Source organism: Typopeltis vanoorti, chromosome 2, assembly GCF_054136105.1.
Source record: "Typopeltis vanoorti isolate ZY-2024b chromosome 2, IOZ_Tvanoo_1.0, whole genome shotgun sequence".
Classification (NCBI taxonomy): Eukaryota; Metazoa; Arthropoda; class Arachnida; order Uropygi; family Thelyphonidae; genus Typopeltis; species Typopeltis vanoorti.
The window spans coordinates 119,414,677-119,439,000 of NC_143550.1; the positions used below are offsets into that span (position 1 = coordinate 119,414,677).

At 33.3% G+C, this 24,324-nt stretch overlaps 1 protein-coding gene across 1 annotated transcript in view; it reads left to right on the top strand.

Annotated features, from left to right (window-relative positions):
- The window catches only part of LOC150109377 (proliferation-associated protein 2G4), a 179,035-nt gene that overhangs the window by 122,771 nt on the left and 31,940 nt on the right, over positions 1–24,324 (top strand). Inside the window, exon 10 of the mRNA XM_090407788.1 lies at positions 7,796–7,847. Within this exon, the coding sequence (XP_090263914.1) occupies positions 7,796–7,847 (52 nt within the window). The remainder of the gene's footprint in view (positions 1–7,795; positions 7,848–24,324) is intronic.

Genomic DNA, 24,324 nt, shown 5'->3' on the forward strand with positions numbered 1-24,324 from the left:
ATTTTAAGAATAAAGTTTCTTACTGTATGAACTAAGAAAGGTTTTGGATGATTAGTAAAATAATTTGTAATGGAACACCTCTGCCTAGTACCACAGTACTCAGTATATGCTGTTCCAGATAATCTCAATTTCTTGATTCAAAATTCAGCCATAATATATGAGGGTGGTCTGAAAAGTTCTCAGCCTAACAATGAAAAAACGAATTTATAATTTCAAAATTATTTTTATTTTTCAACATTTATTCCGACGCATTTTTTCCGTTCCTGGAGTGGTTCTCAGTAAGATCTGCAAAATGCCCCTCTACAGCTGCAATCACCTCTTGATTCGAAGCTATAGTTCGCCCACCATTTCTAGATCCCTTCTTGGCTTGGTGCCAAGAATAGTCGATTCATGCTGAAGGGGAGAAAGAAATGAATGATGTACGAATTGGTCGCCAACATGCGAAATCACGTGCTTTCTTGTCTGTCGCTGTACTAGTACTAGCTTGATTTTTGTTGTTCTCTTTTTGCATTATTTTTTTTTATTAATTTGTATGATGGATCCAGTACAGTCCACAAGTTCTATTGTTACACATTTCAGTAGCTCTTGCAAAAGAATTTTGAATAATGTGCTGACATTCTGCGAAAAAGAATCGTCAGAAGGCCGTCTTCTTGTTCCCCTTTCTCAAGTCATAAAACGTGCAAGTGCGGGCGTATCGGGGTCGATTGTTAAAAGAATTCGTAGGTAATCAAAAGGTGAAGGTAAGCCAAAATTTAAATCTCCTAAAAAAAAGCACCAGAGAAAGAAAACCATCGAAACCGTAGCTTTGAATGATTTTGATGTAGACGTTATAAGAAGAACTATTCACGAATTTTACGTAGTCGAGAAAAGAGTGCCAACTGTTCTGAAATTGATTTCTGTGCTTAAAGAAAAAATTAATTTTCCTTGGAAAAGAGAAACTTTAAGGAAAATACTTCATGAAATCGGATTTTGTTTTAAAAAGTCACAGAATAAAAGGAAACTTATCATGGAGCAAAGTGACATTGTTTTATGTAGAACGCAGTATTTGCACGTATTAACACTCTACGTACATTTTTCTAACTGTTATACAAGCAAAATAGTTACACTTTAAAAACAGCAATGTTCGTAAAAGAAAAGCTAAATTTTCCGACATGTAATAATAAACAAACTGAGTTTGTTTATTACATCCCAGAAGACAGACTGATTACCCTATTATCGGAATGGATTCTCCTTTTTCTGACATGCGCAGAAGTGTTGAGGGACCTCAAATCGGTGGGTGAACTATAACACTGACCAGCGAGGAAGAGTTTTAATTTTGGGAGGAGATAGAAGTCAGAGAGAGAGAGTCAAATCTGGAATTTGAGATTTCGTATCAAGAGATTTTTTTTTTACAAGGTTAGCCCCACACCCAACCTGGAGGACCAGATCTCGTATTTATATCCCCTGAGACTGGGTGGCTTGGCTATACTCCCAGACACTAGGTGCCCATTTTAGTGACCTTCTATGACATGCATGAGCTACAGTGGGACAGTTCTTTAATCCCGGTCGCCACACGGGAAACATGAATTTACTCGTCAACTTAAAGTCTACCAAATCAACTTCTCTTCCTTCTCTTTCATTCCATCTATCTCCTGCCATTCAATGAAAATGGAAATGCCATGTATAAGATTTATATATAACTACTCATTCAGAAATTACAGTTCTTAATATGATGGACATTATCACTTTTGTACTCGTAAATCAACTTTCCCAAACCTGCCTTCACATTTAGGCCATCATCTCTAACTCTAAAAAATAAATTTGAATATTTAATATTTTTTATTACACCATTAAGAACTAGCAATAAAAGAAAAGAAATACAAATTTCATTTAAGTTTGTTCTACTATCGGTGATGGGGTTAGTATCAGAGGGGAAATAACTTGATTGATTAACGTTATATAACAGTTTTTTTATAAAAGCTAAGTTTACTTGGTGCCATCAATCTATGGAGCCTAATATATTAATAGGTGTAGTTAATTCGCACTGTGACAAACCATCAAAAAGTCCAACCGAAGCCCATTAGGCACATTAAGGAAAATTCACTGTAGCAAACTAGTCACTACAACAAACGTTTTCTGTGTGCTCTGAAATTTTGCTCTAGAGTGAGTTGACTACTATAATGATAAAACTTATGTAATCTGGGAGTCTTTTCTGATGAATCATAGGTTTGGTTTAATGTGAGAGAGTTACTGGTCTCTCTCTCTCTCACACACACACACACACACACACACACACACACACACAGAGAGAGAGAGAGAGAACAAATATTGGAAAGGTAATATGATAAATTCCAGTTAATTGGTCCACTGGTTAATTGTGGAAGCTGTTTTATTGGGAGGAGGTTAGAAGAACAAAAACAAAATGAGAATATAATAAGAATTTGCTTCATTTAATTGGGCCAGCCAGTAACCTCTATTTTTTTTAAGAACTGGCTTATGAGTTGGAACACAGAATTACAGCAGAAATTTTTAAAAAAAATAATAATAATTACTGGTTCTTGGCAGTCAGCACAAAAGTTAATCTATCACAAGTAATACAGTCTATGACTGATTTTTGGCAAGTAATAAGCAACCCATTTAAAACTGTTTTTGTCACTGTGGCTTTAAGTATTCATTCACTATTATCTGAATCTGGAATATCCAGATTCATCTAATAGTGAAAGTGATGTCCCATTAGACAGGAATTAAATCAGAAACTATGAAGGTTCACATCCATTGATGATAGTCTTCAATACTATAATGAAATTATGAAAAAAAATTGCAGCAAAACATCAGACATGACATTAGAAAAACAAGAAAGTGATGAGGATGGCACTCCTGAGCTTGAATGAGTGACTATCCTGGACACTAGAAAATTTATTACTTGCTATGGCTATTTCATTCATGGAAGCGGTGCTGTATCTGCACTACATACTGCATTGATTTCATTCAATTGCACTCAAAGACAAACTACACGCAATTCCTAGCACATCAGCTACCAAAACGTGCAGTGCAGGGTATTTAATACGTATATAATTGAAATTATTATGTGAAAATATTGTCCTTTAATTAAAGCTCATTGTTTGAATTTTAGTCAGTGATTTTACTACTCAGTAAATAAAAAAATTGGTCTGAACTTGTCTTTTATTTACATGCAGCTGCTTAATTGGACTAAATTATTCAGTTCCCTATGTGGAGCATTTAATCTGAATCCATGTGTAATTACAGTCAGAGATCACTACCATAAGAATATGTTAACAGTTAATGTGCCTGAATGCTAAAATGCATAGGTCTGTTTTGTTTATAGCAAAATAAATGTACAGATTATCACATAAAATTTCTGCATACAGCACTGTACTGTAATAGTGAAATGCGAGTACAGTGCTTCTTAGCTATTTTCCATCGAGTAAATAACAAGATGGAAACATACAAAGAAAGAGTAATTCTTCAAAAATGGTGCTATATTTATTGAACATTTCATCAGGTGGGAGGCTAGGTAATCAATAACAGATTCTTCAAATTTGGGAATTGCAACATAGTATTCTGAGGATGATTCATCAGGTGCATAAGTTGTAGAAGGTCTGGACTTATCTTCAGGGAATGACAGGATTGGGCTTCTTCAGAAATTTTGAAAATTTTTCCAACTTAGCATACATAGGGTTTCTTTTCTGCATAAATTTCTCTCTAGCAACAATTGCAGTTACTTACTAGAGAGAAATTTATCATTCTTCTGCTTTGCTAAAGCTCTCCAGGTTGGAGATCCATTTCTTCAAACAACTGAACCAAATTAGTAACAGGCAAATGGCTCTGCTTCCTCTTGTTCTTTTGCTTTTGTTTTCTTTCAACTTTCTGTTCTAGCTCTGTTGTTTTAGAGCTCTTTCACAGCATCCTAATAAATGTTCTATTTCTTCACTGTCCACCTCCAACTACTATTCTTTAGCTGTCAGCACCATATTCACCAGTCTAATAATAATAAGTTATGAATATTGTGATAAAAAATGATAAATTTAATCAAAGCATGTTCAGCTCTCACACATAGATAATTCAATTTCTTATTGGAAGATAGGGACTCAGCATATGGCGATCTATTGTTACATCCAGAAGTTTAGTGATTAAGCAGAGGCAAATCTTATGTCTATTTGTAGCCTGTTTGGTGAAATTAAAATATTTTTAAATGAGCTAGGCAAAAAAAATTTTTCTGCAACTCGATAACGATGTTTAGGTAATAAAACGTTTGCTATTAATCGATATAATGAATTATATCTTAATATCTTATATATGCATCAAGAAATGGAAAAGTTTTGTGAACAAACTCATTTTATTTAGTAAGGACATTAAGACATTTCTGTTTAAATATTTTCTCACAGTAAAAAAAAAAAAAAAATTCATGGACTGTGGTCAAGAGCCAATTGAAAATATATAATTGGAATTTAAAAATCGGTTCCAAAATTTAGCTACGCATTTTGCTATCTCTAGTTTCATAATTAATCCAGAGGACTTTGATGAAACTGAAGTTGGGCATATGTTATTTTGAATTTTTGGGAATTTATAATTTAGAAATAGAATTGATTGAATTTAAAAGTTCAATCATATAAACTAATAAATTTAATTAGAAGGAACTAGAGAAAGATATCAAAATCAAATTTAAAAGTCACAGTTGGTTTGTCATGTATTTACAAGCAAATATTTTCTCAGATGAATTACATTTTAAATCCACTAGGAACTAAACTAACATGTAACAAAATTGTTAACATCTATTTATCATTAGTTATATTGTGCTTGCATTATTTATGTACTTTTGTGATAATTTATATATGTTTATTTGTGTTTGCAATATCGAAATAGTATTTAAAAGATTTTTTGTACTTTGTACTTTTTTTCATATTCATTTATAAGGAAAATAACACTTAATACTTTGTTTATTAACCCTATTTTTTTATAATATCCTCGCCTATCCCCCATGTTTGACCCACACATTAAGTGGTGAACATAAAAATTGCAAGATTTGACCTGCAGTGGAAAAAAAAAAAAATGGTTGCTGCTTACCCCCACCCCCCATTATAGATAAAGAGAGGATCAATTTCTGAATGAATTTATTTTAATAAAGTTTAATAATATATTGCACAATTGGTAATCAGGTACTTTGCTTAGGAGAGTAGTAACAACACAAAATCGGATTTTAAAACTCAGTTCTACTCTTTGTAATATATTTCTAAATTATTATAATTACAGCTATTTTGCTTGCTTATTTCTAAATTGGTTATAACTTACTTAATTGTTCTATTTTTCTTTAATCAAGTATAACTTGATTTGTTATCAACATTTTAGTAACCATTGGTCGCTACATAGATTCATAGCAAAATTGGTACCATAATTTCAGAGACAGAATTATTAATGCTACCATAAAAAAGGAAATCAACCAAGATCTCCATCTTTAAACAACACAATATTCAAATAGCATTTTAATCTGTCATTTGGCCTATATCATAGATGGCGAACCTATGGCACTCGTGCCAGAGGTGGCATGTCAACGATTTACAGGTGTTATCCTTTTATATACTTATAAATTATTCAACTTTTTTTAAAATTATTACAATACGTACAAGTTAAATTTGTTTTACACGAGAGAGCAGCTATGAAACATGCGTATGATTGGTACGGTATTAACAAAAGATCATGCGATCTAAAGACAAGGGCAAGCCGGCAAATTGTTGAGTTGAAATGATAATTCTCTTCAACTGAATTCCATAACATCTGAAAGTGTCATAACAACATTCACTATATATTTCTTAGTTTTAACACATTCACGACGGGGTGTCATTTATCATTCCAACGGAATTTCTTATTACCGGCAGGCTCAACTCACACAAAATTTCAACCCTTAGTTGAATTTTATTGCTGATTGTTTGAGTTGGCAGACGAACTCACATGCATTATATGTCATGTTCCAATTCGTGGTAGAATTTTATTTGATGTTAACCTCTGTGATCTGTCATAATGACATCAAGAATTTCAAGTGCAATAAAACAAACACTTATTTCATTTATTGGAAAATTGGACAATAGTTTTTAGTTTAATACTGTGTTTTGGTGCAATATATGGTTTTGCTTGCGTCTATATAGCATAATTTCTGTGAGAGCAGACATTCATTAGTTAGCACTGTTTTTATTCCAGCTGTCTCTAATTGCACTATTTGTTGAGAAATATTACACAGACTGCAAAAGCTTCTGTACCTTATTCAGGGATACAATAAAACTACTTGTTTTTCTTGCATCTGCAGTATAATTGCTGTTGGGGAGGGCGTGTTGTTACTGCGGGGAACGAGTTACTATCTTACTATCACCTCGAAGTGAACATGTTTAAACATTTTTCGTGTGCAAGGTATATGCAAAACTTTTTAATGTGTTTTTTCGTAAAGTAAAATCAGGGGTGCAAGTTATACGGGAGGGCAAGTTATATTCAAGTAAATATGGTAAGCATTTCGTCGAAAGTTGACATCTTTCTGCTGCTTCCCCTGCTCAGCTGACTTCTATGGTGAGTTACAACGCATAAATATTTTTCTCATTACCGTCTTTTTTTAACCAATATCATTAAAATCAATTTAATAAGACAATAATCGATTTCACACTGAATAATATTATAAATTTATATATAAATAAAATTATAAATAATTAATTTTCTATTAATTTTTTGCCTATTAAAAACTGCCCGGCACATCAGCAACTTGATTTGTAAATTTTTGGCACGCACACACAAAAAGGTTCGCCACCACTGGCCTATATCATATCAAAAACTCATCCCATCCATTTGAGATTAACTTAGAAATTAGAAACAGTTTTAATCTGCCTAATTAAATCAACTTTCTGATTTGATCAGATCTTATTTTGGTCTTATTCATTTCTAACTGTATCTTAGTGATTCTGTTGATCTTTTTCCTGCTATTTTGCATTACTTGCTAATCTTTCCCATTCAGTTTGTGGCCATTCCATCTTAAGTTCATCCTCCATATTTTCGAATACAAATAGTATGAAGTTCTTTTTTAATATTTTCATTTTTAATAGATTTCTACTATTGATGCCATCATTTCATTTACTTGATTTTTCTCAGAGCTCCATTTATCTCAAATTTTTGATCCACTGTTATGCCACACTTTCAGATCTAAAATATTACAATTGGTGTGAATATCATATTGTATACTAGCTTGGTATGACTGATTTCTTTCTTGTTCCATATATTTATTCAGCTGGTTTTCCACCATGCCAACCCTTCTTATTCTGCTATTTGTTTCCATATGGAATTTACAACCTTCATAGAGATTGTGCCTCAGTAGTTAAAATCTTTCACTTGTTTTCTAGATTTTCTGTCTTTTTACATGGTATTTATTATTTTTAATGTGACCTTTCATATTTAAAATTTGAAAGAGTAATTATTTGACTGAATACACTTGGAAACTTGTGAAAAATTTATTTAAAAGCACAACATTATCTGTATAGAGTGAACTGGTGCTTAACAATTGTGTTAAGTTGACATCTTTGATATCACTTTCCTTTATGGTCCATATAGATTACAAATAACATTGAAGGAATGCTTGCATATGCCTAATGTAACATAATTTTTTTCATTACATTCTTCAATTCTAAGTGTTGATTTGCAGCTTAGATTTAGATTTAAGCTATATATTGCTCTGTATATGGTGTTTTGAACAGCTTTATATCTTTTTTTTAATTCCCTTTATTAATAACTTACAAACATAGTAAATGAATGTTTTTATTGGCAGCTTTCTTCAGTGATGTAGATAAACGGTTTGGCAGCATGCCTTTTACTCTTAGGTATGTATATAGAGCTTATTCAAATAATAATCCATTTAATTTCATTAATACATTGCAGAAAAAAGTTTGAATTGTTTTTATATGCTAGTATTTCAGATTGTTTATATTAATTTTTCTCATAATATTCTATAGAAAATTCTTGGTATAACATGCACTGTTCTAGTGAATTCACTCACTATAACAAAGCAACCCCCCCCCTTTCCAAAAATGAATGCTGTTCTAAAATAGGAGTGTGAGGGGGGGGGGGATTCGCTATAAGAAACCTCCTCCCTTTGATCTTTGAGTTCAGTATAAATGAGTTAAATGTTTCATTTTCTTGCAACATCATTACCAAATTCCTGATATTACTGTCAAAGGATCTATAGGATACATGAATTTATGGCAGCATTACTATCAACATCCTATGATTAATTTTTCTCTAAACTAATTTGGTGAAAAATTGAACTGCATCAATCCACCTAGATCTCAGTTTTTCTGGTCTTTTTCTTACCATTCTAGTATCATATACTTGGTATACTAAATTTTCTCACATTTCTTGAAAGGCTCTATGTGGAGCCTGTTATCCAGTTATCTGTAACCTTAAGCAATCCCTTTTCTAATAATTAAGCTATTTTTCTTATAGGTACAATACATCTTTTTCCTAATTTTAAATGCGGTTAACAGCTGTGCATGATTTCCATTCACTCTTAATTTCTTTAATGGTGCAACTTGCATTTTTCTTGCCTGAATCAAAATTCATACCTCAACTGTAAAATACACTATGGCCTATGAAATGATAAGGTGGTATTTCCTTTTAACGTATAATAACATATGAGACAGATGTACAGCTGGGAAACTGTTTTTTAATGCACATTTACAGGAGTATATACATAAAACAAATCTCTAACATATCTGATAACTGCAAGTGGTTACCAATCTGCAAACAGTATGTCCTCAACTCATTAGCCCACCACTCATGCATGTGTGTTGTGTACCTGTGCTTTGCTGTTCTTTTCTATGTGATCATGTTTTGTCCATATTCATATTTATTATTTTCTGTGGAGGTCAGTTTTATTTCAGAACAGTGTTTATAATTGGACATATCTTTATAAAACTATTGAGAACATATATATATATATATGTATGTTTAGGGCCTCTTTTCACATGAACAAAATGATGACTACAGTGTTGCATAATTTACACACATCCCATCACAGCGTATGCATTGCTTTTTTTGAATGATGGTTAAAAAAAGTTAGACCATATGTGTGGAAATCTGCGGAAAGAATGTCAGATACAGGTGCATGTAATAGTAGTAGTGTGTGTGGTGTACCCATATATTAATAGTTTGATTAATATAATGATTGATATGAGTAGAATCTTGCAGATTGATTGTGCTGTAAATTACTTTCTTTACATCAGCAGGGAGCTGACAAAGAAAACAGGAAAAATGGTTCTTGTTAGATCTAACCAGCAGAATAGGAAATAAATACCACCAAGCATATAGGAACATTTTGGAATAAAAGGCAAGGCTAATAATAATGGTATCTGCTGAGCTTTTGCTCAGGACAAGATTAGTCATTACTAACACCAAAGATGCACACAAGCTCACATGTAGAGAAGACATAGACTGTCACTATTAATAGTGATATCTTCATGCTGGTTTAAGATGCAAGAGTATACAGAGGATTTGAAATTGGAAGTGACCATCACTTAGTTCTAAATAGGATAAAAATGAATATTATATTGAAAAGAATAGTATGTAAAAAAAAAGTTTTAAAAAGAATTAGATTTGAGGAGCTTTTGCAGGTAAACTGTAGACTCAACTATACAAACATTATTGGAAAAAAACGAAACAGTTTGAAAACAACAGGCAAACCTTGGCATCTTAGTGGCAAGCACTGAAGTACACATTGATTGATTCATATGTTGTGAAGTTGTTTGCAAGGATAGAAAAATGAGAACACCCTGCTGGACACAACATGTTAAAGAAGCAGTGCTGGACAAGAAGAAAGTATACCAAAAATTCCTAGCAAATAAGTTGGCAGAAATGGAAGAAAGATGATAACTGAAGATACGGATATCATAGCCGTCTGGAGTAGTTACTTAGAAAGGCTTACCGAAACAACAGTGACAGAATGATAGCAGAACATAATTAACACAAACAGTAGTACATATACTTGAAGTAGAAAAAGCCATCAAAAATTTGAAATTTGGAAAGGCAACCAGAGTAGATGTGTAGATTCAATTAGCTTCAGAATTGGATGCATTCAGCAATGCATATAGCATTCCTTCAGGTTAATGAAGGCCTGAAATGGCTTGAAAAAGTTCCATGCTTGGTCTCTCTAAAGCAATGTTTCCTACTAAGTAAAAATAAAATACAAATTATATATAATGCTCCTTATCCCACCTATGGCACAAATGTACTATAGGTTTTCTAATAACCTTTCATGGATGGGAACCACATAAAATTGTGGGGGGGGGGGTGAAACTTCATATCTTCAAATGAAAAATTGATCCAGTCGTTTGGTCAGATAAATGTAAGATTACTTAATTTACTAATGCAAATAGGCAGTATTATGCACTCGTCCAAAGAAATTAAGCACCTGGCTAGAACAGAGGGGTGTTTGTGTGTAGTATTATGCATTTAGCTTACTTGGCTTTTAAACCACATGATTTCAAATAAACTGTTTAACTTAGAATTTTTCGTAGCAGAAAGTGTGATCTCACTACATTAACATTTTGCTTCTTTTTTTTAGTAATGGTGGAAATGAAATTTCATCACCATCAAATTCCTGACACATACCTTTGTTAAAAAGTTGTTTTGTACTTATATCGATGTTCTATATTTAATTATCTTTATATTCAATTAGTTGTTTTACCTTTATCTATCCTTTCTTACTTAAACCTTCTTCTATCAAAACCCTACCGGCTAAAATAGTGTTATGTATTTATCTTTCGTTATTTATTCTTTCTTCTCTTAATTTAATCTTATTTTTATATCTAGGATTGTTTCCTCTTCGGATACTGGCAAATTTATATTTTGCTGCGCCAGCCAGTATCCTATAGCAGAAAAGATCCTTGCTCAGGGATACAATACTAGATTCTTAGCTTTCTTACCCAATATCTTACTCAACTGCCGTATAGATCTAGATTATTGCAGTCGTGACCTAAATCTATATTTTATATTCACTCTCTAAATCCTTCCCGCCAAAATAGGTTCTATTTTTATAAGTGATAATTTGGAATCGTAATCAGGCATGACTCAGGTTCAGGAAAATATGACATGTTTATTGGAATATCTAATACACATTACAAACTCATACACTTAATTATGGTCAATACTAAATAAACTCAGACTAAGAGATTAACAGATTCAAAACTAGTTAAAACTTATAAGGCATGCTAAACACAGTAATTACACATTGGGATAAAAAGTAAACGATGTTGAGTTAAGCATATTCCTTTCAGTAGTATTTCTCGTAAGAACAAACTATCAACCATTCTAATGTTACTGAGACACTAAATTCTACCTTTCATATCGCATCAAGTTAATCCTATCACATACAAGTTCCAAAAGATCACCCCTAAACAATTCTTCTTACTCACAAACTAGGTTAACTTTCTAAATATTGACTGTCCACAGAGTTTCTTACTATAAAGTTCTTAATTTCACAATCATAAACAATCTTCTTTCTTCTAATGTACATTCACACAAAATTAGAGCAATAGCACCTTACTGACTTTTTTTTTTGTGTCGTTCTGCACAACGTTGTCTAGATATTTCTCATCTATTTGGCTGTCTATATACCAACGTAGGGGTTACGCTATCTTCATTCTTTCTGCTAGAAACGGACTCAAAATCTTTGCGTTTCAGGAACAACTCGATGGGACTTTTCAGCGACAGCTTGATTCTGCTAGGACTGGAATTTTTACCTTCAGCATTGCATAGAATCCAGCTTCATTTCTTTACGAACGCTTGCTGCCCGACATCACAGACTTCATCCCCCCCCTTCCCCCTGCGCGAAACTGCCCGCCAACTTCCGAACCACCCAACAGGAAAACGATACAAGAGATCGAGAAAAAGCCCTGTGTTCCAGGCTCAATCCCCTTTTATACTCCTATAGCGCGCCCTCTTTTTTCAGCCCCTTTTTGCAAGCGATCCTTACTAATTTCACCCTTTGGCTTATCCTTCATTTCTACGACGCTGATATACTCAGATTCATGGAATACATGGTTACATGATTTTCCGAATAAGCTATACCCACCAGCATTACGCTGTACGCATGTAGCTTTAGGCCTTCCGAGAATTAATACTTAACAGCTTTATGATGACTCACAATAGATTTTACATAGCTTAAGTAAGGCTTAAATTTAATTCACATTATCCCTCTTTTTTAAGACATACAAAAATGAAATCTCAAATTAATCACAATAGCTTAAATATCAGGTGCTTAAATAAAGAATACAAATTTTTACATAAAGTGAGGAAGTTTCACTTTTAATTACAACTGATGTGCAGGTATTTCTCTATGTTTGCAATTTTTATATATTAGACCCTAAATGAATGATTTCTTTCCAAGATTCCTTCATTTAGGATCTAACACCTTCAAGGGGTGTACAGGATATGATAGTACTACATGAAAAACTTACATCACTAACTTCCTATCTACAATTTTCCTCCAAATCAATCTGTTACCTGTCAAGACTCCACATTACCAGATCTCTTATTTCTCTCTTCTAGGGCACTTTTTTACTGTATTAATCCACCTATATCTTGGTCTTTGTCCTGCCAACCTGGCAGAGAATACTTGTTTTGCTAATCTTTCCTCTCCCTTGTTTATGTGACCATGCCACCTGAGATTAGCTCTGCTAACACATTTCTGGATGCTAACAATGTCAAATTCTTTACTAATATCCTCATTTTTAATATGATATTGCCATTGATGTCATCTGTTCATGACCCTAATCTTTCTCAGGACTCATGTCTGCAATATCTAGTCTGGTCAAGTGTTTTATTTCTAACCCAACTCTCAGATCCATAAGTTAAAATTGGATTGAACAGTGTGTATACAGCTAATTTAGTCAATTGACTTCCTACCATACCAGCTTTGTTGATTCTGTTGTCTTCACTAAAAATCGTGCCAAGTAGCTGAAATGTTTTACTTGTTCTATAGGTTCTCCGTTCACAATGCAGTTCATATTTTCAATGCTCCTGCCTGTTTTCATTGTCTCTGTCTTTTTAATGCTGATCTTCATACCATATCTATTACAACAGCTATTCAATTTGGTCAGGGAATCTTGCTGACTTGTAGCAGATTTATTTAGAATTATAACATTGTCCGCATCAAGCAAAGAGCTGAGATTAACATCTCCAATTTTGATATCAGGTTTAATACTACTTCATGATATGATCCATATAGATAATGAATAACAGAGGAGACAATGATGTACATCCTTGTCTGACACCAGATTTAACATTCTTCCTGTAACATCCTTCAATTCTAACTGCTGACTTACAATTCAAATAAAGACTAAGTATTGCTTGATATAATACCTCATTGACACACTATATAACTGTAGCGTTTTGAATAGCTTCTCTCTTGGCACCTTTCATATACCTTTTCCAGATCTACGAAACTTAAATACAAATCTTTGTTATATTCCCATGCTTTCTCAACTATTTGTCGTAAAGTGAAGTATCTGATACTGGCCTCTATTTGGCCTGAATCCAGCTTGTTCTTCGCCAAGCTTTTCTTCCACAATCCTTCACAACTGTTTCTCAGGTATACTTGTGTAAATCTTACTAGGAACACTCAGTAGAGTAATATCCTTGTAATTCTCACATCCAGTTTTATTTCCCTTTTTATATACGGGTACTAGGAGAGCTCAACTCCAATCATCAGGAATTCATCCCTCTGTCAAGGCCTTCTGAACTATGCAGTGGCTGCACTGCATAGTTCAGAGGTATATAAGACTTTTATACCTCCATACTTGAGCATTTCTGGTTGAATATCATCGACTCCTTTGCCTCTCCACATTTCAGGTCTTTGATGGCTTTTTTCTACTTCAAGTATGGGTGTGTATTCCTGACTGCATTCCGAGTGTTGATGTTGAGGGTTTTTTACCACCGTGTTATTGCTGCTTGTTTCATTTAACAATTTTTTTGAAGCAATTACTCTATACTTCAAGGATATCTTTTTCTCCAGTTTTCATGTCATCTTTATCATCTCTAATTCCTTTTACAGCACTCTTTCCTCCATTTCTGAGCTTCTTCAACAACCTCCAGAATATCTTTATTCATTTTCTATGTTCTAACAAAGTCTTCCCATGACTTTTGGTTAGCTAGTTTTATAGTGTTTAGCTTTCTTACATTTGTCTCTGTGTTCTCTAAGAGCACAATCTGACTTATTTGGCAGGAACTGTTGATATGCTTTCTTCTTTTCCTTCACTGCCTCTTTAACTTCCTGTGTCCACCAGGGAGTTCTGATTTTTTTTATCCTTGCAGACAACCTCACCACATGCCTCTGACTGAATCAATCAATGCTTTCTTCAGGATTTGCCACTTAATCTCCAAGGTTTGGTTCCTATTCTCAAACTCTTTCATTTTTTCTTGAATAATGTTTGTGTATTTTACTCTACACTTCATATCTGAAAGCTGCTCAACCTTTATTCGCTTTAAAACTTTCTTACATGTTCTTCTTTTCAATATGAAATTCAAGTTCTTAGTTCCCTGCTCAAATGAAATTTGTGGATGATTAATGGTTAAACAAATCTGGCGTCAGCTTTTGCTCTTAGAAAATACAGAGAAAAATGTAGAAATGTGTAAAATTAGCTAAACAAAGGTCATGAAAAGTCATGGTAACGTAGAAAATAAATATCAGGAAGGAGTCAAAATATTTTGAAGGCTTTTTGCAGGGAGCTTAAAATGGAGGAAAGAGTACTGTAAAAGTAATCAGATAATAAAGGTGACATAGAAACTGGAGATAAAGATATTCTAGAATAATTACTTTGATTGCTAAATGAAACAGGCTGTGTCAACATGGTAGTGCAAAACTTCCAACAGAAATGAAATCTGGAATACATATCCTTACTTGAAGTAGAAAAAGTCTTCAAAAACCTAAAGTGTGAAAGTCACCTGAGGCAGATGAAATTTGACCAGAAATACTAGAATATGGAGGTATAAAATTTTACAGTGGCTGTACTGCATAATTCAGAAAGTCGAATTCCAGATTATTGGAGTAGGATTCTCATAGTACCCATCTATTTAAAAAAAAAAAAAAAAAAAAAATGGAATAAAGCTGAGTGCGAGAATTACAGAGAAATTGCTCTTCTGAGTGTTCCTGGTAAGATTTATGCAAGTATTCTTGAGAAACGGCTAAGGAAAAATGTGGAGAAGCTTGAAGAACAACAAGGTGAGTTCAGGACAAACGGAGGTTGTTAGGATCAGATTTTTACTTTAAGACAGATAGTTGAGAATATAACGAAGATCTGTATTTGAGTTTTTAGATCTGGAAAATATATGACAAGGTGCCAAGAGCTGTTCAAAATGTTCCAGTTATATGGTGTAAATAAGACATTTATATCAATCAGTACATTGTCTCTATTTGAGTTGTAAATCAACGGTTAGAATTGAAGGAGATGCAGGAAGATGGTTTTGATGTTAAGTCAGGTGTGTGACAATGATGTACATTATCTCCACTGTTATTCATCATCTATATGGATCACATTATGAATTAAAGCAGTTGAACCTGATATCAAAATTGGTGAAGTTAATCTCAGCTCTTTACTTTATGCAGATGATGTTATACTCCTAAATAAATCCAGGACAAGTCTGCAGGATTCCCTGTCCAAATTGAATAACTGCTGTAATAATTTTGGTATGAAAATCAGCATTAAAAAGACAAAGATAATGAAAATAGGCTGAAACATTGAAAACATAACTACATCCTGAATAATGAAGAATCTATAGTACCAGTAAAACATTTCAGCTATTTAGGCATACTTTTTAATGAAGATGGCAAATTAAATTTGGAATAGATAGCAAATTTGTTGTTTTAAGGATACTTGCGACATAAGACTGAATGATATAATCACGTAATCACAAGAAAGATATTTATTTAACCAAATATTTCGGTCTGGAAATAGCAGACCATCGTCGGTGGTATTACAAGAACAGTTTAAAAAATATACAAGCTAGAATACTAACAATAGATCGTTGAAATTAGAACATGCCGCGTGATGTTATATCACTAAGTATGAAACGAAATATTTTGAAGTAGAAACATGATTGAATTTGCTATTAAAAAAAAAAAAAAAAAAAAAAAAAAAAAAAATTAATGGGTAATCTTGATTAGGCTTTCCCAGATTTTTGATATAGATATGCAGTCATTACGATTCAGGTTGGGATGATGGAGCAAGGCCTCCACGCTTTCCTTGAACAAACGTTCGAACCTATAACGGGATCTATGTAAGAGGCGCGTTTTGGACCAAAGGATGCTGTGGTCAGTTTCAATCCCGTGTTGAGCCAAACCAGACTTTTCAGGTTTATTGTGAAGAATGGATGATTGATGTTCTTGGATTCTTTTTTCAAGAGAACGTCCAGTCTGTCCAAAGTAAGAGAGATCACAGTTGCAAGGAATTTGATAAACTCCAGGAAGAGATAAAGTTGAGCGTTTGTCTTTAGGAGAAGGAAATTGAGAAGACAATTTGTTAATAGGAGAATACGTAGCTGTTAAATCATATTTCTTCAAAATTCTTGCGATAGGTTCTGAAATACCGGAGATATAAGGAATAGGTACTCGACGTATTGAATCTTTGTTGTTTTGTGGAGGATTATAAGATGTAAGAAGACGTTGAATACTTTTTTCAGAAAAGCCATTGAGTTTCATGTGTTGCTGGATAGTAGAAAGTTCTTTCTGTAGATAATCAAAAGTAGAACAATTAGTTTTGGCTCTTTTGATGAGACATTTTATAATTCCTGTTTTATGACATGGATGATGGGCTGATTCTTTCAGAATATAACGACCTGTGAATGTTGGTTTCCTGTATACTGTAGTTGTAAGAATATTTGAAGATGATCGGATGAGGAGAACGTCTAAAAAAGATAACTGGTTGTTTTCTTCTAATTCCATAGTAAACTTTATGCGATGATGTAAGGAATTAATACTGTTTAAAAAGGAAGATAAAGTGTTTTTACTGTGAGGCCAAATAGCAAATATGTCATCTATATATCTTACCCAAAAAGATGGTAGAGGGAAACTAGATGTGAAGAGGCCTTTTTCTAAATGTTCCAAATAAAAGTTGGCTAAAGCTGGAGAAAGAGGACTTCCCATGGCTGTTCCTTCTACTTGGCTATAAAATTTGTTTTGACATATGAAATAACCAGAATGTATAACGAAATCGAATAGTTTTATAATATCTTGAGGAAAGATGTCAGCAAGTAGTTTTAAAGTTTCCTTAAGAGGTACATTGGTGTATAAAGATTCTATATCAAAACTAACCATAAGATCTGTAGGTTGTAATGAGACATCTTTTAATTTTTCTAAGAAATCTGAGGAGTTTTTTAAAAAAGAACTCGAGTTGCCAATGTAAGATTTCAGTAATTTAGCTAGATATTTGGCTATACGGTAAGTAGGAGAATCAATGCAATCTACTATTGGACGAAGAGGATAGTCAATCTTATGGATTTTTGGAAGGCCATAAAATCTAGGAGGTCTTGCAAAATGAGTTTTAAGTCTTTCAATTGTGTCTTTATCCAAACTGATGACTTCATCAAGGAGAGAATTTAATTTCTTTAGTTGTCTGTTGGTTGGATTATAATCAATTTCTTGATATGTGGAGCGATCTCGAAGCAAAAGAGAAAGTTTTCTTCTGTAATTTACTGAGTCCATAACTACTGTTGCTTTTCCCTTGTCAGCTTTAGTGATAATGAGGTGATTATTTTTTCTCAAGGACTGTAAAGATTTCATTTCAGAAGGAGATATGTTAGAAGGAGGAAGTTTAGCCTTAAGTAGAGAAGAAGCGACTTCTAGGCGAAGAGCATTAGCTTTATCGCTGGTTAGATGATTAAGATTCCTTTCAATGTTAACTAGGAAATCTAGATATGGTATTTTATTTGGAACAATAGAAAAATCATGTCCTTTTGAAAGGATGAGGGTTTCGCTTTTAGTCAAAGGACGTCCGGATATATTTACAATCCAATTATCTGGAGTTATGAATGGCTTGGATTGTTTAGACGAAAGAGCCTCATATTTACGGTTAAGATGTTGACTTAGTTTATTATAAGCACGTTGAGTAGAACGTTTAGCTACATTTAGAACTATGTGAGAAAGATGTGGATCCAAATTTGTGGATATATAGGTGCGTAAATCAGAAGTCTGATGACTGTGAATAGCAAGATCACGTTTAGCAGCTTTAAGTTGATTACGGATTAGAGATAAACTTGTGTTCCGGTAAATATTATGAGCTCCAGGAGATTTTATTGTTTCTTTAATCTTAGCGAAATTGGGAATAATCTTGTTGTCGCGGCACTTTTTTAAGAAATTAATCTTTGCTCGTAACCTACCTTGTATAACTGAAAGTTTTCCTAATTTACCAGTTATTTTGGTAGCATTTTCCCCGTGAAGGATAAGAATTTGTTGTTTTAAGGATACTTGCGACATAAGACTGAATGATATAATATTTGGTATTTGGTATATAATGAAATGATATTTGGTTAAATAAATATCTTTCTTGTGATTACGTGATTATATCATTCAGTCTTATGTCGCAAGTATCCTTAAAACAACAAATTCTTATCCTTCACGGGGAAAATGCTACCAAAATAACTGGTAAATTAGGAAAACTTTCAGTTATACAAGGTAGGTTACGAGCAAAGATTAATTTCTTAAAAAAGTGCCGCGACAACAAGATTATTCCCAATTTCGCTAAGATTAAAGAAACAATAAAATCTCCTGGAGCTCATAATATTTACCGGAACACAAGTTTATCTCTAATCCGTAATCAACTTAAAGCTGCTAAACGTGATCTTGCTATTCACAGTCATCAGACTTCTGATTTACGCACCTATATATCCACAAATTTGGATCCACATCTTTCTCACATAGTTCTAAATGTAGCTAAACGTTCTACTCAACGTGCTTATAATAAACTAAGTCAACATCTTAACCGTAAATATGAGGCTCTTTCGTCTAAACAATCCAAGCCATTCATAACTCCAGATAATTGGATTGTAAATATATCCGGACGTCCTTTGACTAAAAGCGAAACCCTCATCCTTTCAAAAGGACATGATTTTTCTATTGTTCCAAATAAAATACCATATCTAGATTTCCTAGTTAACATTGAAAGGAATCTTAATCATCTAACCAGCGATAAAGCTAATGCTCTTCGCCTAGAAGTCGCTTCTTCTCTACTTAAGGCTAAACTTCCTCCTTCTAACATATCTCCTTCTGAAATGAAATCTTTACAGTCCTTGAGAAAAAATAATCACCTCATTATCACTAAAGCTGACAAGGGAAAAGCAACAGTAGTTATGGACTCAGTAAATTACAGAAGAAAACTTTCTCTTTTGCTTCGAGATCGCTCCACATATCAAGAAATTGATTATAATCCAACCAACAGACAACTAAAGAAATTAAATTCTCTCCTTGATGAAGTCATCAGTTTGGATAAAGACACAATTGAAAGACTTAAAACTCATTTTGCAAGACCTCCTAGATTTTATGGCCTTCCAAAAATCCATAAGATTGACTATCCTCTTCGTCCAATAGTAGATTGCATTGATTCTCCTACTTACCGTATAGCCAAATATCTAGCTAAATTACTGAAATCTTACATTGGCAACTCGAGTTCTTTTTTAAAAAACTCCTCAGATTTCTTAGAAAAATTAAAAGATGTCTCATTACAACCTACAGATCTTATGGTTAGTTTTGATATAGAATCTTTATACACCAATGTACCTCTTAAGGAAACTTTAAAACTACTTGCTGACATCTTTCCTCAAGATATTATAAAACTATTCGATTTCGTTATACATTCTGGTTATTTCATATGTCAAAACAAATTTTATAGCCAAGTAGAAGGAACAGCCATGGGAAGTCCTCTTTCTCCAGCTTTAGCCAACTTTTATTTGGAACATTTAGAAAAAGTCCTCTTCACATCTAGTTTCCCTCTACCATCTTTTTGGGTAAGATATATAGATGACATATTTGCTATTTGGCCTCACAGTAAAAACACTTTATCTTCCTTTTTAAACAGTATTAATTCCTTACATCATCGCATAAAGTTTACTATGGAATTAGAAGAAAACAACCAGTTATCTTTTTTAGACGTTCTCCTCATCCGATCATCTTCAAATATTCTTACAACTACAGTATACAGGAAACCAACATTCACAGGTCGTTATATTCTGAAAGAATCAGCCCATCATCCATGTCATAAAACAGGAATTATAAAATGTCTCATCAAAAGAGCCAAAACTAATTGTTCTACTTTTGATTATCTACAGAAAGAACTTTCTACTATCCAGCAACACATGAAACTCAATGGCTTTTCTGAAAAAAGTATTCAACGTCTTCTTACATCTTATAATCCTCCACAAAACAACAAAGATTCAATACGTCGAGTACCTATTCCTTATATCTCCGGTATTTCAGAACCTATCGCAAGAATTTTGAAGAAATATGATTTAACAGCTACGTATTCTCCTATTAACAAATTGTCTTCTCAATTTCCTTCTCCTAAAGACAAACGCTCAACTTTATCTCTTCCTGGAGTTTATCAAATTCCTTGCAACTGTGATCTCTCTTACTTTGGACAGACTGGACGTTCTCTTGAAAAAAGAATCCAAGAACATCAATCATCCATTCTTCACAATAAACCTGAAAAGTCTGGTTTGGCTCAACACGGGATTGAAACTGACCACAGCATCCTTTGGTCCAAAACGCGCCTCTTACATAGATCCCGTTATAGGTTCGAACGTTTGTTCAAGGAAAGCGTGGAGGCCTTGCTCCATCATCCCAACCTGAATCGTAATGACTGCATATCTATATCAAAAATCTGGGAAAGCCTAATCAAGATTACCCATTAATTTTTTTTTTTTTTTTTTTTTTTTTTTAATAGCAAATTCAATCATGTTTCTACTTCAAAATATTTCGTTTCATACTTAGTGATATAACATCACGCGGAATGTTCTAATTTCAACGATCTATTGTTAGTATTCTAGCTTGTATATTTTTTAAACTGTTCTTGTAATACCACCGACGATGGTCTGCTATTTCCAGACCGAAATATTTGGTTAAATAAATATCTTTCTTGTGATTACGTGATTATATCATTCAATAGATAGCAAAATTAGCAAAACTGGTATGTTAGGAAGTCAAGTGAATAAATTTATATGGAATAAAAGAGAAATGAGTCAAAACACTAAACCAGCTGTATACAATACAGTGTTCAAGCTAATTTTGACTTATGGATCTGAGAGCTAGGTTAGAAATTTCTTGAACAAAGACTGAAGACCACAGATAAGAGAGTCCTGGGAAAGATTAGGCAACTCAACAGATGGCATCGATGGCAGTATCACGTTAAAAGCGAGGATGTTACGAAGGAATTTTATGTTGTTTAGCATTCAGGAATGTGTTAGCAGAGCTAATCTCAGGTGGCATGGCCACTTAAACAGAATGGGAGTGGGAAGATTAGCTAAACAAGTGTTCTTTGTCAGGAAAAAGACCGAGAGTGACTAAGATGTAGGTGGATTAATATAGTAAAGAGTGCCTTAGAAGACAGAAATATAAAATCTGATAATACTGGAATATTGACAGATAACAGGCTAATCTGGAACAAGAATTGTTGATAGAAAGTACATAATGATGTAACTTTTCATGTAGTACTATTGTAATATCCTGTAACCCCCCCAGAGTATGTGTCAGGAATTTGATGGTGATGAACATGCTACAATCAAAATGTAAATTGTTTCACTAAAAAAGGAGGGGGGAAATGTAGACTTTTTTTTTACTTGTCTTCACACAACGCTGATGTTCTATAAGTTTCAAATTTCTTGTCTGCTAGATTTATACACACGCATACATACTATTGTAATTATCTCAAGTCTTTTGAATAGTGTTTAAATCTTTCATTTTTTTGTAAAATTCATCGTAACACAATCCTGCTTAATGCAACTGGTTTTTGAAATTTGCCTATTATAAGATAAGACTGTTTTAGTAAATAAGAATAAGTTTGCTCATAGTGAAGCTTTGTCTTTTAATATTTTATAGCAGTGTGTGGCACAGATGAGAAGTTTTCCAAGTAGTACTAATAATATTTTTATTACAAAATAGCAGAGTAAAAAAAAAGTAATGTTATTGCATATTCAAAGAAAAATAAAATTCTGTATAATAAACAGAAATGCAGAAAAATTATTTCATGGTGTTCTGTTTTTTTAAGGTCAGAAAATAGCGTTAAACTTCGTATCTGACTTTCATGACATAAAGATAATTTGTTTGCATATGGACAATGGGTAATCTTGCTATTCCCTACACAACTGAATATTAATACCAAGGTAATAAAGAAGGTAGTGGTTGGAATAATCAAATTTACATTGAAATGGCGATCAGACATAATTATTTCATTTCTTGACATGTAAAATGAAGTTATAGATTTCAGATACTGAAGTGTGAATTACACACAGTGAAAACTATGAAATACGAAATTATATATATAAAAAAGTAGACGCTTAATTCAGTTCATGTGAGCAATCATGGCAAGTTGGTCTGTGTGTGTGTGTGGGGGGGGGGGGGGGGGGTTGATTGGAATACTTCAAAACGAACATAAAATTTAAAATCAATTCCATATAGGACGTCTCAGATAATTTCACCATATATTTTACAATTATTGAAACAGACACTCTACAAATAATAATCTGTTTTGTTTTTCAACTGTGAGTTCATCTGAAATATTATCCTATCCTGATTTATGCTCGCATGTAAATCCACACTTCACTATGCAGGCGTTTGAAACTGAAATCTTACAGAATAGGTTGGTTAACCATTATTCTAAGAGTCTTATATCTGTAGGTGTGAGTGTTCGTGGTGCCAGTTTGCCTGTTTTGAGGGGCGAAAAAACCCGAGTTTCTGGGAGGAAAAACGCTCCACCTCTGTATTGAGACCAGCTAACTTGCCATTAGATCAAAAACACCTGATAAAGGTTTCTCACGTCGTAGACTTAACTCGACCCCTGGTCTTTCCAACCAACGGATTCATCTAAATCAACTGAGCAATGGAGGCTCCATTTGAAATACTATTGAAATAAATTTGTGATGTTTTAAAATTAGCTTTAAATAAGAATGTAATCAAGTAATTATTTAACACGCTTAGAAAATTAGCACGGAAATAATTTCCGTCATCATTAATATCGACTGTGATGTTCACTATAATGTATGTCTACTGCAGTTTTGTCAGCAGCCTTTCCAAGTTTTTGTTTTTAGTTGGTTTTAATTTGTGCTGCTTTTAATTAGAAAGAGTAGTAAAAAAATGAATAATAAAAGGCATGCGATTCTTTCTCCTTTACATTTTAGTTAACAATAAACCTGCTGCCCCCCCCCCCCCCCCCAAAAAAAGCTACTTTATCCCCTCTCCTGTTTCCTTTCCTTCACCCAAGGTCAATATTTCTTTAATCATTGTATTTCTTTTAATATTCAGTTATTTTATGTCACTTACTTTCTCATTCCACATTTTATTGGTGAAATTCTTTTATTTTAAATATAATTTTTTCTTCTTTTTTTTTTTTTTTTTTAATATTAAGAGACCATTTTTATATTGGCATTCATATTTCTCAACAGTTATTTTTATTTTTGCTGTTTTGTTTATACAAACTTCTAATGTAAATTGAACACATTTAAAAATTGACTGCTGCAGGCTACTTGAAAAATTACATGGAAAAAGAGCTGCTGTCTGCCCACATATCCAAGACCCTCAACTGGCAATGTGCCAAGAAGAGTCAATTCATGTTGAAGGGGGGGGGGAAGGGGAGAAAGGAATAAGGCAATGTACTAAATTTGTTACCAACATGCAAAATCACGTGCTTTATACGTAAAAGTTTTCAACTGTTGTATGTACAAGCAAAATAGTTACCACTTTAAAAATCTAAAATTTTCATAAAAAGGAAAGCTAATTTTCCAATGTATAATAATAAACACTCATCCCACAAAATGCATTGATTACCCTATTATCGGAATGAATTTGCTTTCTTCTGACATGCATAGAAGTGTCGAGGGGTCTCTCATCTGTAGTCGCATCACACAGTATTTCTTAAAGAAAACAAGCAACAAAAGTTACAGAAAATAAGTGCCAGCTTAATTTTGCACAAGCATTAAAAAAGAAAAAAAAAGTTTGCTTTGATGTGAACTTAGTTTTAATATTTTTTGATAAAACCTAACATATGCACCATATGAGCTCTATATAATACTGACCTCTATAGAGCTCAGTGTTACACATGTTTG